The 18104-nt window shown below is 36.3% G+C and overlaps 1 protein-coding gene across 2 annotated transcripts in view; it reads right to left on the bottom strand.

Annotated features, from left to right (window-relative positions):
• The window catches only part of PPP1R1C (protein phosphatase 1 regulatory inhibitor subunit 1C), a 127497-nt gene extending 111845 nt beyond the window's left edge, over positions 1 to 15652 (bottom strand). Inside the window, exons 1-2 of one of the 2 annotated variants that reach the window (XM_043488362.1) lie at positions 15341 to 15652; positions 13660 to 13741 (exon numbers count right to left, since the gene is read on the bottom strand). In XM_043488362.1, coding sequence (XP_043344297.1) covers positions 13660 to 13741; positions 15341 to 15421 — 163 coding nt within the window. In that variant the 5' untranslated portion in view covers positions 15422 to 15652. The remainder of the gene's footprint in view (positions 1 to 13659; positions 13742 to 15340) is intronic. The other variant, XM_043488363.1, reaches the window with a different exon arrangement.
• Positions 15653 to 18104: the final 2452 nt, after the last annotated feature.

Genomic DNA, 18104 nt, shown 5'->3' with positions numbered 1-18104 from the left:
GAGCATGAGTGAGTGAGTGTTAGCCATTCAATCATATCTGACTCTTTGCGACTCTATGGACTGTAGCTCACCAGGCCCCCCTGTCCATGGAATTCTCCAGACAAGAATACTATAGTGGGTAGCCTTTCCCTTCTCCAGGGGATCTTCCCAAACCAGGGATTGAACCCGGATCTCCTGCATTGCGGGCAGAATCTTTACCATCTGAGCCCAACTTAGTATTAATAACATGTCTATGCTTTAAGCTACAAGAAGATATATTTCTGGTAAATGTTCAGAAATGAATAAAATGAGAAAATCTGAGCATCTTTAAAAATATAAGTGTTTAGTAAAATAAAGTACTGGTGAGGGCATTCTAGTCAGAAAAAATTTCTGTTTAAAGATTTAATGTGGAAATTGTTAGAGGACAAGTAGCCAGTCTTGTCAGAGACAAAGTTTCAGGCCTGGGAATAAAGTAGAGTTGGAGTATTTAGTTCAACACAGATTGTCAAGAATCTTAGATGTCAGGTTAAGAGATCTAAGTGTTATTCTATAACAAGCAGAGAGGAGCAAATGAAGTAAAATACAAAAGTGATGTTTGGAAAAGATGAGGCAAGAATATGGGTGTAGATCTAAAATATAAGCACAAATTACAGAGGTCTTTATCACAGCAGTTTAAATATTGACAATTTATATACTTCCTTATAATCCTGATGTGTTGATAGTTGTCACAATGTTATTAACCACCACCCTCCTCTCCAAAGGTGGCTCCTTACTCTTTGCTTGGCTATGGGAAAAAAAAAACAGGTCAATCCTGTTTGATACGATGATTGATAGAGGATTTTTTTTTTAATATACCATGGCTCTGCAAAGAATACTTCTACAAGTTATAGAAAAAGAAGGTGAGCATTACAATGTACAGATATTTGGAGTGAGCTTATAACAGATTATTTTCATATATGCTCCTGACTACCAAATGTTTGGTGGCAATTAGTATGAATTTGTCTGTATTTGTAATTTGGATAGGCGTGTTTAAAGCATTAAATCAGTCTAGATCATGAGGCACACTAATAAACTATTTAAAAAACTAATATATTTTAGTTCTCTGAAAGATCATTTTGGTGTTTCTTTTGTCTTAGTAACCTTTTTCCTTCATCAAAACAGTGAACCAAAACTATGAAGAAAAAGCACAGTCTAAGCATTCTACTTTATGAACAAGAATCTTGTTGCTGCTGTTCAGTCACTCAGTTGTGTCTGACTCTTTGCAGCCCTGTAGACTGCAGCACGCCAGGCTTCTCTGTCCTTCACTGTCTCCTGGAGTTCGCTCAAACTCATGTCCGCTGTCAATGATACCATCCAACCATCTCATCCTCTGTCGCCCCTTCTTCTCTTGCCCTCAGTCTTTCCCAGCATCAGGATCTTCTCTAATGAGTTGGCTCTTCTCATCACGTGGCCAAAGTATTGGAGCTTCAGCTTTAGCATCAGTCCTTCCAATGAATATTCAGGGTTGATTTCCTTTAGGATTGACTGATTTGATCTCCTTGCTGTCCTAGGGACTCTCAAGAATCTTCTCCAGGACTACAGTTCAAAAGCATTCTTCTTCAGCACTCAGCCTTCTTTATGGTCCAACTCTCACATCAGTACATGACTACTGGAAAAATAATAGCTTTGACTATACAGACCTTTGTTGGCAAAGTGATGCCTCTGCTTTTTAAGAACAAGGAATCCTATTACATAATAATTTGTTGTTTCGTGGCTAAGTTGCGTCCGACACTTTGCGACCCCGTGGACTATACAGCGTGCTAGTTTCCTCTGTCCATAGAATTCTCCAGGCAAGACTACTGGAGTGGGTAGCCATTCTCTTCTCCAGAAACCCGACCCAGTGACTGAACCCAGGTCTCCCACATTGCAGGCAGATTCTTTACCGTCTGAGCCACCAGGGAAGTGTTCTTGGTCAGCTAGGATCCAAATGTAAACTGTCGGCCCTCCAACTGATGTTTTAAAACAGTTATGTTTTTTAATGTATGCATAGCCTGCTAAGTGCAGATAAATAGGTATGCAAACAAACATGCATAAATGACAAGGTCTAACTCTAAGAATGGAATAATGGGAAAGATTTATATTTCTGTTTGGTTATCTGATTTTTTGTTAATATAATAGAAGATCTAGTGTTAAAAACTCTAAATTCCTCTTATCTAGTAAATTATCCAAGAAAAGAGCAAAAAGGTGTAGAATTATCACTCCAAAACAAACTCACATGCATTGAAATGGAAAAAAGTACATTCTGGTGTCATATCAAACAGAATCTCACTTGGCCAAGCTACAGTGAAGAACTTGCTTATCATTACTTCCTTGAGGAAGACAGAAATAAAATAGTAAGGGTATGATGTTGCTTATTAGTAGAAAAATGTTATTAATGTCGTGGAAAGCATCCTGACCTTGGATAGACAACCTGTGTTTAAACTTCAGACCCAGTAATGTACTAGCTCCTTTGACCCTGAGCAGCTCCCCTATCACCCTCTTTCTAAAATGGAGGTGATAATACTCATCTCACAAGTTGTTAAGGATATATATACTATAGATGAAATAAGCTTGCAAATCATAAAACAACCAAAAGTAAGATGTGTTACTATCAACTTCTGTAAATTTGCCTCTGAGCTTATATGGTTTTTTTTAAAATGTTTTATTTGTAGCTTAGAGGTAATTTTGTCTTTTAGGTCCTAAATTACTTCAAAATGTATTTTATGTATGCCCCTTACACTGTAGCTGTCCATATAAATAGAACAGCTGGTGTTCGCTTTGATTCCAATGATGTCAGTGGACCATGCTGCTGCTGCTGCTAAGTCACTCCAGTCATGTCTGACTCTGTCAGCCCACCAGGCTTCCCCGTCCCTGGGATTCTCCAGGCAAGAACACTGGAGTGGGTTGCCATTTCCTTCTCCAATGCATGAAAGTAAAAAGTGAAAGTGAAGTTGCCCAGTCATGTCCAACTCTTAGCGACCCCATGGGCTGCAGCCTACCAGTCTCCTCCGTCCATGGGATTTTCCAGGCAAGAGTACTGGAGTGGGGTGCCATTACCTTCTCCGTCAGTGGACCAAAGAATTGTATGAAACTATCTTGTGCTGTCTCCAAGACCTTTAGCAAAAAGATACCCATCATTGACTAAGTAAACCAGGAATTCTGGGCTGTTCACGAAGTAAAGTGACCTGTGGTGGAATTTGAGATGAGACATTTTAGCTCAATCATTCATGACATTTTACTTCATTGAAATGTGATGGAAAGTGGGTCTCTGGCATTATTTCCTGAGAACATTTTAATCCTTGGAGGCAGGTGGGCTGTGTTTAGGATCCATGAAGGGAGAGTAGATAGTCCTTAGAGTGCTTTTTGAAAAGCAAATTTAGTCTGAGTCTGTCCTGCTTGATCTGAAATCCTGCCCATATGGAGAAGTTATTTTCAACAGGAAGGTACCTATGGCAAATGAACAAAGTTCCTGTTCAGCTTTGAAGCCGTCCACCAGAAGTAAAGAAAGAAATAGAAATTATAAAGCAGTAATGCTAGCCATAATCTAACATGAGTATTTCCCTTTCTTCTGTTCATTTCTTTAAATCTCAACTTTAGTACAATTATCAGCAATTTGTGTAATAAAGACTCCATAGACTACAGTGGAAATGACTGACTTATTTAAAGCAAGAAATAGTAATAATGTGCAGATTATGATGAAACATAATGAGCTAATCATAAGACAACTTCACATGCCTTATTATTATTATTATCATTGTTAGCCATGGCTAATTAAAAGCTAGGACAGGTAAATTATAGTATACAAATTAGAGCTCATAATGAGTTCCTTTTGAAAAGTAAAGCTGCCCTTGTCAGTCACCCATTATGTATTTAAGTCTGCCAAAACCCTTTCACACAAACCAGAATGGGGAAAGAATAAATCTCCCATCAATTGTGCTATCATGCATCATCTTGCTTAATTCCAGCAACACAACCAGTGTTGGAATTGCCATGATGTGCTTCATAGAAGTGGAAGCTAAGACACAGATATTCAGTCATTCCATGATTTGATTCTAAGTCATGATATGTTCTGGAGAAGGCAATGGCAACCCACTCCAGTGTTCTTGCCTGGAGAATCCCAGGGACAGAGGAGCCTGTCTATGGGATTGCAAAGAGTCGGACACGACTGAAGTGACTTAGCAGCAGCAGCAGCAGCATAATATGTTCATTGATTCTGAAATTAGGGCTCTTAGCTCTACACAAAACCACCTCCCAGTGTTAAAGTCATGGAAGAGCAGTTTGGAAGTTACCATATTATTCTGGAAGTGAGTTAGATTCAGCCTGTACAGAAGAATCAGCAGTAGAGCCACTGATAGGTTCAAGAGACAAGGGAGAAAGAGAGGAGTTGGAGATGATTCCAAGTTTGTATGGTTCAGCAATTGGAGGAATGAAGATACCACTAACAGATATGTTGAGTTCAACAGTTTAAATGTTGATGTTAATGTTGGGGGACACATTTCAGCTAGACATTGACTTTCAGATGTATAGGAGGAGCTCACATTCTGTATCTAATTATAATACTTCTGTATCTAATTATAATAGTTCTCCCTGTATTTATGAATTATGAAAATGGACACAAGAAACCTCCAAAATGAGAAAATAGTCAGAGTAACTAATATTCATAAATGTAACTTATTTTTTAAAATACTCTTCTGATTTAAAAAAAAATTTAACAAATCTCACTATTTGAATCTAGTAATCTAGTAATTTCAATGTTTTTTATTCATGAGTTTTCAAATAATGTGGTTAGTTTTTTATTTATTTCAAAGGGTTAGAAATTTAATAACTATTAGCTTTATTCCACTTGTAACCAAAATTCACAAAGCTTTTCTAGATACTTTGGTTCCTAGCCTTTTAAAGTCAGATCAATTATAGTGGAGGTGGATTTTATTATATGAGTAAATAGCCTATGATGTTTTTACACATAGTTAGATATTTGGCTTATATGTGTATATATACATGTGTTTGTGCATGGGAATATCCGTGTGTGTGTGTATGTGTCCTAATAGTTTATTCTTCAACAGGGGAAAATAGCATAACATGTTATATCATTGAGGCAAATTATTCTAAAACTTGAATTCCAAAATAACTATTGTTCTCATTCTTCCATTTTGTGTATTCAGTTGTTTTTATGAGCAGGTAGATACTTATTTATATGTAAAGAGTGTGATTATGAAATTGTTTTCCATAATGATGGAAAATTGCTCCCAGAGAATGAAAGAACAAAAACCCAGAAAGGTTACAAATTTCCTAGCTTTTCTTAGTTCACACAGCACATTTTCCTCAGCTTTCTTGCCAAGGTCAAACTGTCATTATATTCTAATTAGACTGTCAAGATATATCTCTTTGATAATGCAGGTTTTAGTAACTTATTTCACAACCAGCCTTAATAAGCACTATAATGATCACTATATTGAATTACTAAAAGTGATACAAAGTCATTGAATTAAATTCATAAACTTCTGTCCATAATACAGAAAAGACTCATAGATTTAACATTTCCCAACACTTTCTAAGGGCCTCTGAAACACTAAGGAAGATAAGAAGGGCCACGCTTGGAGAAGGCAATATGAACAAACAGACTGGGAGGGAAGAGATGAATCTGGAGGTCCCTAATCTTTGCAACTGGGGGGTTTGCTCCAGGGCCTTCCTTTCTCTCCACCTCAGGCTTTTTGATCTCCAGGTAGACTACTTTTCTCAAGTGCCAGGACATTGTGTTACGTCTGGTCAGAGTCCTGATGTTTTCTCAGAAGCTAGAATATAGTAACAGTATATAGTAACAACTTCAAAAGGTAAAATTTCAGGTAGTGTGGAAACTGATTTAGGAAGATATTTTCCAACATCTCTAAAATCTTAACCACATAGGTGCTTCCATCCCTTACAGTGCTTTTTTTCTTTCTTTGTAGTTTTATCTGTATAGTTTGACAGCCTTGAATGGAGCGTGCATCCTCCAATTAGACCACAGCACCCTTCACAGTATCCTACATGGAGCCCAGGCAGGCATCTATCTGGACCCTGTGTGGGCATGTCAGCTTAAGCCCCAGGTAAATTCTGCTACCAAATTACGTCTTGTATTGCTGTAAATGCAATATGATCACTACTTGGTCAAAGTCATGAGGAGAAAATGGTGAGAGAAAGGATAGAATATTCAAAGCTTGAAGCTTGCTCCTAAGCAAGTCTAAAATAAATACAGAAATAATTTTCTCCATTAACTACATAGCTTGGTTAGATTTGTTGTTGTTGTTGTTAGAGGTTTGATAATTTACTGTTCTCCTTGAATGTGACTATGAAATAGAACAATTAGAAAGCTGTTAGAAAAAAAAAAAAAGCTGTTAGAAACTTTTCCTATCTTAAATTTGACACCAAATGTGCCCTTAAGGTCCTGGAATGGCTGATTACACTGTCCTTCATGTGTACTGTGATGTAGAAACAAAAATGCACATCTGTTTATTCAGTGGATGCAGATTAGCCTTATTTCTAATGAATATATTTTATATTTAGTGAAATTTGGTAGTGTTGGAAAAAAACAAGTTTTAAAAGGGCGAGCCACTTTCTTGGCATAACACAGGCAGTAAGAAAACATCTGAGAGCCAGATCCAGGCCTGAGTGATCCCAGTACCTCTACTTTTAAGTAGTACATGCCTGCCTCTCCAAAATAACAGTTGCCATTTATCAAGCATCTAATATTTGTACTGTATTTTACAACACTATAACCTAATTCCCCAAAACATCCTATGGTAAACATTTCTGTACTGAATTGAAATCTATCTTATATTTTGCCACATACTGTTGATCTTACCACCGATATACATGTGTCAGATTATGCCTCAGGGAGGTTTCTGATGAGGTAAGGGATGGTGACTTACTATTTTATCCCCTAAAACAGTTGGCACTGTGCCTTAGCCAGAACAGGTGCCCAAAAAGTTTGATGGATTGCCATTGGATGTGAAAACCTGCTTTTTATCCATTTAAATTTAACAGCCCAGGAGCATCTAATATCTACTGGATACACTACTAGTTTTAGTAGCTATATCTACTAGTTTGGAATAAATAGTAAAATTTCACTCTAATGCCAGTTCTTAAAAGCTTAAAGCCAAAAGATCGAAAAAAAGTCAACAACTGTATTGTTTCATAGAAAACTAAGCATGATAAATGCCTGTGTGTCTTGGTCAGAATTAATTGTACTGTGGTCTGAGCAGCTGGAATTTGTTATTACAGTTGTATCTTGGTTCACTCAGGGGTATTATTCTCTGTTACCTAGTCCACATGTTCTTTAAGGATTTAGAACAAGGACTCAGTGAATACTTAATTGAATCGAATGTGTAAATCAATAAGTAGCTTTAAGAGTTGCAGGTGAGAGGAGCATATTAGAATAACAAAGCCAGGCAGTGAATCAGATTAGATGGGAAAGTTTTGAGATTTAAATGAGTCTGGGCTGCAATTTAATTAAGATTATTTGGAAAAGATGGAGACTGATTTGCACAAATGAGTCAGTCTAGACTATGTCTTAAGAATTGGCAAAGGAACCAAAAGAAGGAACCAAAGGAAGAAATCTTGGGCAGAATATAGCACAAGGACAGTGTTTGGAAGGAAATGAGAGCAAATGGAGTAGAATCAAATGTGAGCAATCAAATGAGAGTTTAATGTTTATTCTTTGCACAAACTATTAGAAATATGAATTGCACTTTTTTTTGGTTGCACCAAATGGTTTCCAGGATCTCAGCTCCCAGGCCGGAGATTAAACCCGGACCCTTGATAGTAAAAATGTGGAATCTTAACCACTGGACCACCAGGAAATTGCCATGAATTGCATTTTTGATTGGATACAAATCTTTCATAAAGATCTTTTGCTTTCAGTATATATTTTCATAACTTTATAGACATCAGTAGCATTCTTATTTTTTTAAAAATCCCAAGGACTCCTATTTCATGTAAATTATATTTGTAAACCAGACATGGTCAGTTGAATAAATACCACAGTATAAGATCCATAACAATTTCTCAATTGTGTATCTTAACTGATGAAGAATTAGGAGTTATGGTACATCTTTTCTCTAATCAAGAATCACTGCCTCATGGGGACACTGATACTCCCTAATGCAGTCAGGACTGGAAAAGAGCTGGGCCAAGTTCTGATAAGAAATGAAGGTTTTAGGAGAACTTAGCTTTTCTCAGCATGGGTATGATAATGCAGGGGGATCGCATGTCTTCATTATCTATCACTGTGCTATGCATTTTCTTACACCTCAATGTCCTATTTTTAAAAGGCAGAAACTGAGTGCACAGAGGTCAGCTGCACACCTAATGTCTCACCACCGAGAACTGGCAAAGGTGGACTTCAAACCCAAGTCCTACTCCAAAGGCATTGCTTTACCCACTACGAATACTGCCTTTCTGCATTGTGCAAAAGTACCTTAGGGTTATTTTACTTTCTGTATTACCCATGGGTAGGAAAACAGAGGCCAAGAAAAAGGAAGTGAATTGAACTTATCATCATTCTTTCATATTTCACTAAGGTATTTCTAATTAAAATCAACGTAAAAGGTAAGCAGTATATGAAAGTGGAAGTGTTACTCGCTCAGGTGTCTCCACCTCTTTGTGACCCCATGGATTGTAGCCTGCCAGGCTCCTTTGTCCATGGAATTCTCTAGGCAAGAATACTGGAGTGAGGAGCCATTCCCTTCTCCAGGAGATCTTCCCAACCCAGGGATCAAACCTGTGTCTCTTGCATTGCAGCTGGATTCATTACCATGTGAGCTACCAGCGAAGCCCGCACTATTATTCAAAGTGAGCCAAAGTCGTAATCTTGCTGACAGAAAGCAGCACTGTTTCATAGTTTTAAAACTTGCCCCTTTCATTTTGCTCTCATTTAATTTGAAGACTACACCAGTCCTTTGAATACAAAGCATAGCAGACTCTAACATGACTAAGGACTGGAGCCTCATCTTTGGCTCACAATTCCTCCTATTGATTGGGCTGTTTGGCTGCACACACTGAACAGTTATGGGAAAAGAAGTCAATCAACTGCACAGTATATGAACCTCTGAAAGCCACATGCATCACTTATGTTTAAATCATCCAGCATGCTTTGACATTCAATAACTCATAAAAATAACTGCTGAGGAGAAAAAAATAGGCTTTTCTGACAGTTATTAGAAATTAATACCAGTTAAACCTTGAATAGTCTACAAACACTGGACCTTTCTGTACTTCCACTAATATTCATAAGGCAAAATAAATGCTGGAAAATGAGCAATAATTGTGGATCAGAAGGTATTATAACCTTATTCTCAAAGAATATGAGAAAAAAGAATGAAACAAAACTGTATGGACTATGGGTTCAGCACAACTTTTATTTGAATACATTTGATTGGAGATCCTTGGGAATGACAAGACCCTCCAGGTCTGGGGCTGATGATGTCTTCCTCACCCTTAATATTCCCAGGAAAATCCTCAGTGTGATTTCTGGAACTTGCACTCAAAGTGCCCATTGCCTTTTGACTATAAATCATTCATTTTGTAAAACAGAGGGTCTCCATGAGGAGAGATTATGAGCATATGAATGCCCTAACACTACAAATAAACCTTCACTCTAACTTGATGACCTGCAAAACTTCCCATCATCAAAAATTCCTGGAACCTTTCTGTTTGAACAAATCAGTCTAGTAAGTCTGGCAATATTCTCTGTCATCCTGTGTCTCAGGATTTTAAATTGAGAGGCTTGAAAATCTTATTAATTAACTTACTGTCAAATTCCTAAAATGAAAGCTTCATTTAGGAAGTCACACGCTACTTCCACAATGAACTGTGGCTTCTTTTTTCAGTGTGTGGAGACAAATAGCCCAATCAATTGGAAATCCCAGTTGTCTTTACGAATAGACTTACTCTCAAGGTTGAAAGGAGATACTAAGCTATTGAATTCATATGTCTTATATTAAGTAATTTTTAAGAACATGATGCATATGAGAAAATACTTTTGTATTTATTCCTCATTTCTAAGAATATTTGGAGCAAAAAGTGCAGAAGAGAAAACCAGTCTCCCCCAAATTTGGCTGTGGTAGAGAGAGTTCAATAAATATCCCCCCTTTTACATTGCATGTCTAGTTCCACTTATTAGACCTACAACAAACTTCTAAATCTAAATGATGCCAAAACTACTGGATGCTTACCCAAATCTTTACTAAGCTCCTGGCCTCCTACAGCTGACTCATGTTTAACAGGCATTAGGTCCATTAAACTTAATTGTAACCATACTGTCTCTGTTTAATAGTAAGTGGAAAAGAATTGATGCCACAAACTTTAATATTCAGAAGCCCTGTTCTAATCAGGCTTTTTACTGGAAGCCCGTGTCCAGCTCTGGCTCCAAAGGCCTAGAGACAAGGAGAATTTGAATAGAAATCAATATGGGGTACTGAGAATATTCAATCCAGAAAAGAAAATAATGAAGAATTGTTTATTTTAAAAGGTGAGGAGGGAGTTCCATGGTGACCCAGTGGTTAGGATTCTGGGCTTCACTGCTATGAGTTCAAATCCCTGGGGAACTAAGAATCCCACAAGTCACAGAAGCATAGCCAAATAAATAAATAAATTTTTAAAAGGTGAGTAAATGAATTTCTATTGATAAGAGCAAAGGAAGAGTTATTTTAGAATAACTTTTTATAAAAAACTATATTAATTCCTAAAATTATTTGGTGTTGAAAGCTAGTTGCTTCTATGAATTCTTCTTTGATACATACAAAACGGAACAAGTGTCAGGGACTTGGGTTGATTTCTGTATCTTTCATCAAGATATGTGGTGAGGTTAGGTATTTTCTGAAATTCTTTCCTAATAGTTTTCTAGTTTTCTGACTGTGTGTGCTTAGTCACTCAGTCTTGTCAGACTCTTTGCCACCTCATGGAGGTCCTCTGTCCACAGGATTCTCCAGGCAGGAATGCTGGAGTGGGTTGCCATTTCCTTCTCCAGGGGATCTTTCCAACCCAAGAATCAAACCCGAGTCTTCTGCATTGCAGGCAGATTCTTTACCATCTGAGCCCCCAGGGAAGCCCAGTTTTCTGATACTGGTAGCCAAATAAATATACAGTCTTCTTGTAAGCCTACTAAATACACATAATGTAAATCTAGAAATGTGAAGAAATAAACTACAAAAAGTGACATTGCCATTTGTTTCTAAGTAGAGATTTACATGCAGTCATCCCTTTAAATAAAAATATAGGAATCAAGCCAGTTAACTACATATTGTACAAGAGTAAAAAAGAAATAGCAAGAAGTACAAGAAGAGACAAGGAGACTTAATCATCCCAGAGTGGTTATCATAAATAGGCACTTAATCGGAAAATGAACTAAAAATTCTGAAAGATAAGCAGTTTGCTACAAGGTTACTCAAATTGGCAACCCTGGAAAACATTTGAAAAAGATGAAATTTGTCTTTGGTGTGCCTCTACCCCCACATCTCTGGCGTCTAGTATCTTTCTGTTACCGTTGGCTGTTTAGAGTCATTCCAAGAAGAAAATATGTAGTCTCTACCTTCTCCACCATAAAGACACACCCTTCACTTTTAAACTTTTGAAGTATGATGCCTTCAACTTAATATTTTTTGTCTTGTGTCCCATTACTTTGAATTAAATTAACTAATTAATTAGTTAGTGATACATCCTTAACAGGTTATATAACTGTTTCTGTGGTGGCTTCTCCTGCTGAGAATTCTAGGCCATTGGTAAGAAAGAGACTGATGAGCCTTTTTGTTGCCCCTGCAATCTTAATCAGGTGCCCTCCTCATCTATATGTTTATACAAGCTTGGAAATAATCTGGATTTACATGTTGAAATATCTTTCTATCAAATGTAAATAGAATGCATATGTATTTCTAATCTAAAGTTAAATCATTCTTTCAAATATTCTTTTATAACAGACTATTTCTGCAAACTCATTTTTAAAGTAAGCTATATCTAATTCATTTAATCATGATTACAATATATCAGTCTTATCATAGGAATTGGAAAGATCCGTTAATCATGTCTCTATAATGGAAAATTTAATTTCCTTTGCTTCATTAATTGACAATAAATATTTTCAGGGATTTGAATTTTAAACAGCATTAATGATAGGTGATTCCAACAATACTCATATGTGCCCTGGACAATTTCGATACATTGAAGAGACTTGTTTATTTGCCAGAATTTAAAGCTGCACCTGATTTTTATTTGTCAAAGAACACATTGCTTTTGAGGACAACAAGCAGCAACTGCTTTTAAAGCTCATTTAACAATTAACTCTTTTTTTGTTTTTGCTGTTATCATTTGTTTGATAGAGAGTGTTCAGGTAATATTTGAAACAAAGAACTGTTGGATAGGGAAGAAACGTTTAGTACAGATGAAATTATAAAGATTCTGTTCTTGTTACGTCTTTTCAAGGTTAGCCTCGAGATATTCTAGGACACTGTAGAGAAGTCAGCCACTAGAGCAAAGGCAGTGACAGAAAATTGCTCTAAAGTTACCTATTCATTTATTTGTAAACTATAGGTACATATCATTTGCACCTCTTATTTAACCAAATATAAGTTAATATTTACTGAGATAACATGTAAATGATTTTAAAATGATTTTAAAAATGATTTAAAAATGCTTAGCACTTCAAAGATACAGGATCAAATTATAATTCTTTGCTTTCAACAGGAATAAATTTATACTAATTTACTTCCTATTAAATGAACAGCTTTCTATATTTGAGCTCCATGGCTAATATTCTATTAAAATTATACTTTCTTATCTTAAATATGTTTCTCTAATTAGAAAGGGATCTGAAAAAAATCAAAGACTTTCACCTGAGTGAAATAATTTAAATAATTCACTACAATTTATGCAAACTCATTTTATCCATCCTTATTGTTTACACTTGCAAAATATCCAACAACAAGTCCTGCTTGGTTACAAATTAATGCTGTGAGCTTTGCTGTCTTATTTCTAGAAACAGCAGTTAAATGTGAGATTAAAATCACCCCCGTTCAATAAGTACTTGTTTGTGTATTGCAGATCATAGTCTTTTATCAGGAATAATAATGCAGCTTTACTTTTTATGGGAAATGGAGAATAAAACCTCAACAAATGGATGCAACTCTTCAGAATGGCTCTCAAATGGGCAGTGCTGAAAATTGATCTGGTTACTTGTCAGTTGCATTATTCAGAGATGACATCAGCATCAAAGCTGTAGCCAATTGTGGCTCATTGCCCACCCCGTGGCAACCTTTGATAAATTAAAAACCCTACTCCATAAAGATATAAGCATCTCCAGGGCTGTAATTTGAGCTATGAAACCTAATTAAGCAACTTTCCACCAGGCTCATTAATAAGCACTGAACCAGGTTCTATACAAACACCTGAACATACGACTGTGAATACTAACAAAGCATTTCATAGTATATCATCACCAACAAGTTATTCTCGAGGAAAAGCAGTTAGATGAGACAGTTTTCATAGTAGCTATTTCTGACTTTGTTTATATTAGCTTGTTAGATTATTGCTAACTGGAAAACAGAATTGAAATCTTTTGACAATGGCATGCTCTTTGATGTTCTTCAAACAATTTTATTCCATTGCTTTGGTTCATAAGATATCATGTTTCTTTACCTGGAGGGTTATGTTCATTGAGAATCACAAGTGATGCTGGTGTAGGTCTTCTTTTCCTGATCTGTGAACAATAAAGAACCACCTAAGGTCAGAGTCAGATGCTGCTCCAGCTTGCTCCACAGCTTGCAAGGCTGTCCCACCCTCATCTTTTCCCGACATAAAAGAGTAAATTTCTGGGAGGCACAGAGTAGTTTACTCACTAATTTCATTTTGAGTAAAAGAAAGTTAGACAGTAGAACTGGCAGATACTAATATCACCTTCTTTAATCAAAAACTACATTTCCACAGAACAGAAATAGTTGTATGTAATCAAATGATGCCACCAAATATTAATACTGAAGTGCAATGAAGTACAGGGATGACTTGCTAATTTCAGTGGCTCTCTTGGAGCCTCATAATTGATGATGCTTTCAAGATCCATTACCCTTATTTCTAAACAGGGTAAGAGCAGCTTAGAAAACTCAAATTTCTAGCAGGTTAAATTTAACAGCATACATTCTTAGCTTCAATTAATATTTTAAACTTTTCTTATTTTCTAGATTACTGTTTAGAACAAATTAACAAAGAATGAACATGGCTTTTACGGAAGTATATAATTCACTTAAAACTAAAAGATTTTGTTTGTGGTGTTTTTTCCCCCTTATTTTAAGAGTTACAGGAACATATTAGAATTTCTAATGTATCCTTGATTATTTAAATATGTAAATAATTTCCCAAATTAGTAGGATAGTGGATACATTTTACTAATAATATCTTGTCCAGGATAGAACCAATGCTCCATTTAACATAGATACATTTTCAAGGTTGTATCTGTCTGACTTGAGTTTGGGTGAATCTACTTCAGATTATCAAAACATCCTAGGAAGATAAAAGTCTCAGATTCAATAATTATTTTCAAGACTTTGTATATAATATTTGTAAAAGGATTCAGGAATAAGTCAAGTTTTAAGAAATTAATAATTATGTAGGCAGAAATTTTATTACAAATGATCTTTTTACTAGTTCCATTGAATCAAGAATCTAAGTAAATCTGAATATGAAAGGTGATACAGTAAACCAGCCTCCCATGAAGACAGAAAGAGATAGAAATAAAAATATATGGATATATTTAACTTGGAAAAATATCCAGGTTGTGTTAAAATACTATTTTTAATATCTGAATGTTTTTTAAATTATACACATACCTATGATCCTGTACTACATATATTTATAGTTGCTGCTTTTGATACACAATAAAAACATAAAATATTAAGCCCATGATCTGAAATTATTCCAAGATTTAATGCTTTCATTGTTAAGTGAATAGTTTGATTTGTATAACTAAAAAAATAAAAGCTTGCTAATTCTGAAAAAATATATAAGTTTCTCTAAATATTGAAGCTGTTATTTTAATAAGCAAAAGCAAACAGATTTTTAGATCCAAATCTAAATTGCTGATGTGACCATTTTTCCTTAAGGGGTGCTAATTTTGTATCATATGAAATACTGTATTTAGCCAATAGTTCCTTCAGTGAAACTCAAATACAAGTGCATATGAAAGCAAACTTATTTCTCATTCACATATTCTGGGAAGCCACAAAGTTAGGCAAATTCAAGAGGTAGAGAAGCTTTTCATTAATAACAAGAATGTATGTCTGTATTACTTATGTATAGGAACTGGTCCCCACCCAGTTCCACTTACCTGCTCAGCTGCTTCGGGTGCAATCTGACTCTGGAATAAAGGCACAGCAAATTGTATCTTTTTGGGACTGTTTGGCTCCATGATAATGATGAGAATTAGTCAGAGATGTAAAGGACTCAGGAAGACGAACCCCAGGTGGTGTCTGGGATGTGTTTCCTCAGGCACACTCCGCCCAGCCACACAGAGTGCTTTGTAATAAATAGCTGTAATTCCAGAGCGAGCAAGTGAAGATGCCGAGGTCTGAGTAACTCTCTTCTTCAACATCCACAGTGATGCCTGGCTTGCCTGTTCCCCACCAATCCCTTAGATCCTTCAGCACAATACGGAAAGGAACAAGCTAATTGTATGCCTCTTCACTAATATACACATGCCAAGCATTCACTCAGCAGCTAATTGAAAATGCAATGCTAGCCTTGAAGGACCTGCTGCCCTGGGATTTGAAAGAAAGGCTCTATCCACTGTACATCACTAAGCGGCTGCTCAAAAGTGCATTGTAAGCTCGCTCTGAGTATTGCAGGGATGAGCCATTCATTATTGATGAACATAAAGCAGGAAGTTTTTAGAGTTGGGGGCAGGGTTTGGGTATAGAGTCATTTTATTTCTCTTGGAATACCTTATCAGTCAGACACCTTAGTTACTTCAGATCTAGCTACCAAACTGATGAATGGCCATGGAGGTTAAGCCACAACCAATAATATCAGTTATATTTATGCTGTGAGATCTCTTTAGGTAAGACTGATCACGAGAGACAGAGCATCTGTGGTGTAGTGAGAACATTACCCTCCTGGCTGAGCAGATCTCAGCTCAAGTTCTATTCCTACTACTAACAACTTCTGCAGCCTCAATCAAATTAGAGGCAATGTCTTGGCCCCCATACCTTCCTCAGAAAAACAAGGGGTTTGGACTTGATGACCTTTAAGCTCCTGTTCTGTTCCAGCATTCTATAATTATAGTCCACAATTTTCATTAGAGTGAAAAGTATTGGACTGCTAAATTTAGCAAATTGCTTGAAAGTCACTGCTGCTGCAATGACCTCTATTTCCTGATGGCGCCAGTTATAGCCTCTGATTTGGAAGAATACAGAAGTGACTAGACATCAGTGGAAACCTGATGGGATCCAACAGTGTGATTTGTTGTCAATAATGGGGATATATGCAAACAAAAGGTCTTAGGGGAAAAAAGTGTAAAGGGGGAAATCTTCAGAATGATAGAGTCATATGATAAGGATTATGGTCATATTAGCTAGTGGTGAAGGTAGAGGGGGTCAAATGGCCTACTCTTCACATCTGTTAGTATATAAGGGGAAACAATAGCAAAGCCAGATGGTCTTCATGCATTCAACTCCTTTTGCAAAGGAAGCCTGAAAATGATGCTGCTTTAATAGGAGAAAGAACTTGGGTTCTCTCCTTCCTTACTGAAAGATAGTGTTTGATGAGTGCTAGATATTTAACACAGATTTTTCAATATGTTTTGGACTTATCTACATTTAGACATTGGCTATTATTACAGATATTTACAAATGAAGTTTTCTCTCTTTTTTAAAAAAATTTTGAGTCCATATCCAGAATCCATTTTAATGATTTAAGTATGCAGCGTTCTACGGAAAGATTATAGAAAGTGGTGTATGCATTACTCAAATAGTTTTCTATACCCTCTAGGGGAAAAAAGCAAGTGAAAATGTGGATATGTAAGCACTTTGAGTTGGAGAACAGTGCCGACCAGCAAGAAATCTTGTGATGGGTTCATCTTTATAGTTTCAAGAGGAAACTTACAAATTACATTTTGTGTAACAGTTTACAAATGAAAATATGAATTGATATCATTAAAGGAGGTATTTCTTCTGTGTATTTCTTCAAATTACATGTAAGGAAAATAGGACCATTTCTAGTGAGTAGTTAATCCAAAACTTCATTTAGTGTAATAATTAAGAGGATGCACTTGGCAGCTTTGAGTTCAAATCCTGGCTCTGCTACTTAGTTTATCAAGGTGGAGCAGTAAGAGAACTTCCTTTTAGTGAAGTTCAGATGGATTACATGAGTTTATTTAAATGAATTATTTGAAAGATCTCATTACAAGGCCTGCACATCATAACCACTGAGTAAAACAGGTAGATTTTTCAAAGCTGAAAATACAATTTTAATCTGGATTACAATGGATCTCTACCTATTTAGAATAACTTGATATCAGTTAGAACAATAGGTGGTAAAGTGAAATACCACATGTGCATTACAACATAAACATCACTAAACAATTCTCAATAACCAATTCTCTGTTTTGAATAGTTCAGCCAGAAGTAATATCGTAAATAGTATTGAGTGTCTGGACCCTTTAAGCTGCTTCTTCATCAGGCCAACTCCTGTGCACACTTCAGGCCTCAGCTGAGTGATACTGCCTCTAAGTAGCTTTCATAGCCCTCCTCCTACCCACATTGCATTTAGAGCCACCTCTTCTGCATTCCCAAAGCACCCAGAATATCTCCACTCAGTACAATAGCTGCTGGTCTGTCTTTTAACTGTCTAACATTTTCAGTGCCACACTTGCAATTCACACAGCAAGTGTTTGTTGAGAAGATATTGCAACCTACTCCATGCCGGGCTTTTTGCTGTGGCATTAAAGGAGACACTGTGTTAAAGGTGTTTGAAGTCCTTTTAAAGCTAAATTCTTATTCCAAGAACCACTTAAAATGCAACTTAAATTTGAAATAATCTAAAAATTTTAATATGTTTATATGGGGAGTATAGTTCCCTGCTGGCTCAGCTGGTAA

This window comes from Cervus canadensis, chromosome 15 (assembly GCF_019320065.1).
Source record: "Cervus canadensis isolate Bull #8, Minnesota chromosome 15, ASM1932006v1, whole genome shotgun sequence".
Classification (NCBI taxonomy): Eukaryota; Metazoa; Chordata; class Mammalia; order Artiodactyla; family Cervidae; genus Cervus; species Cervus canadensis.
The sequence above is the reverse complement of the archived record's forward strand: the minus strand, read 5'-3'. Positions and strand labels throughout refer to the sequence as shown.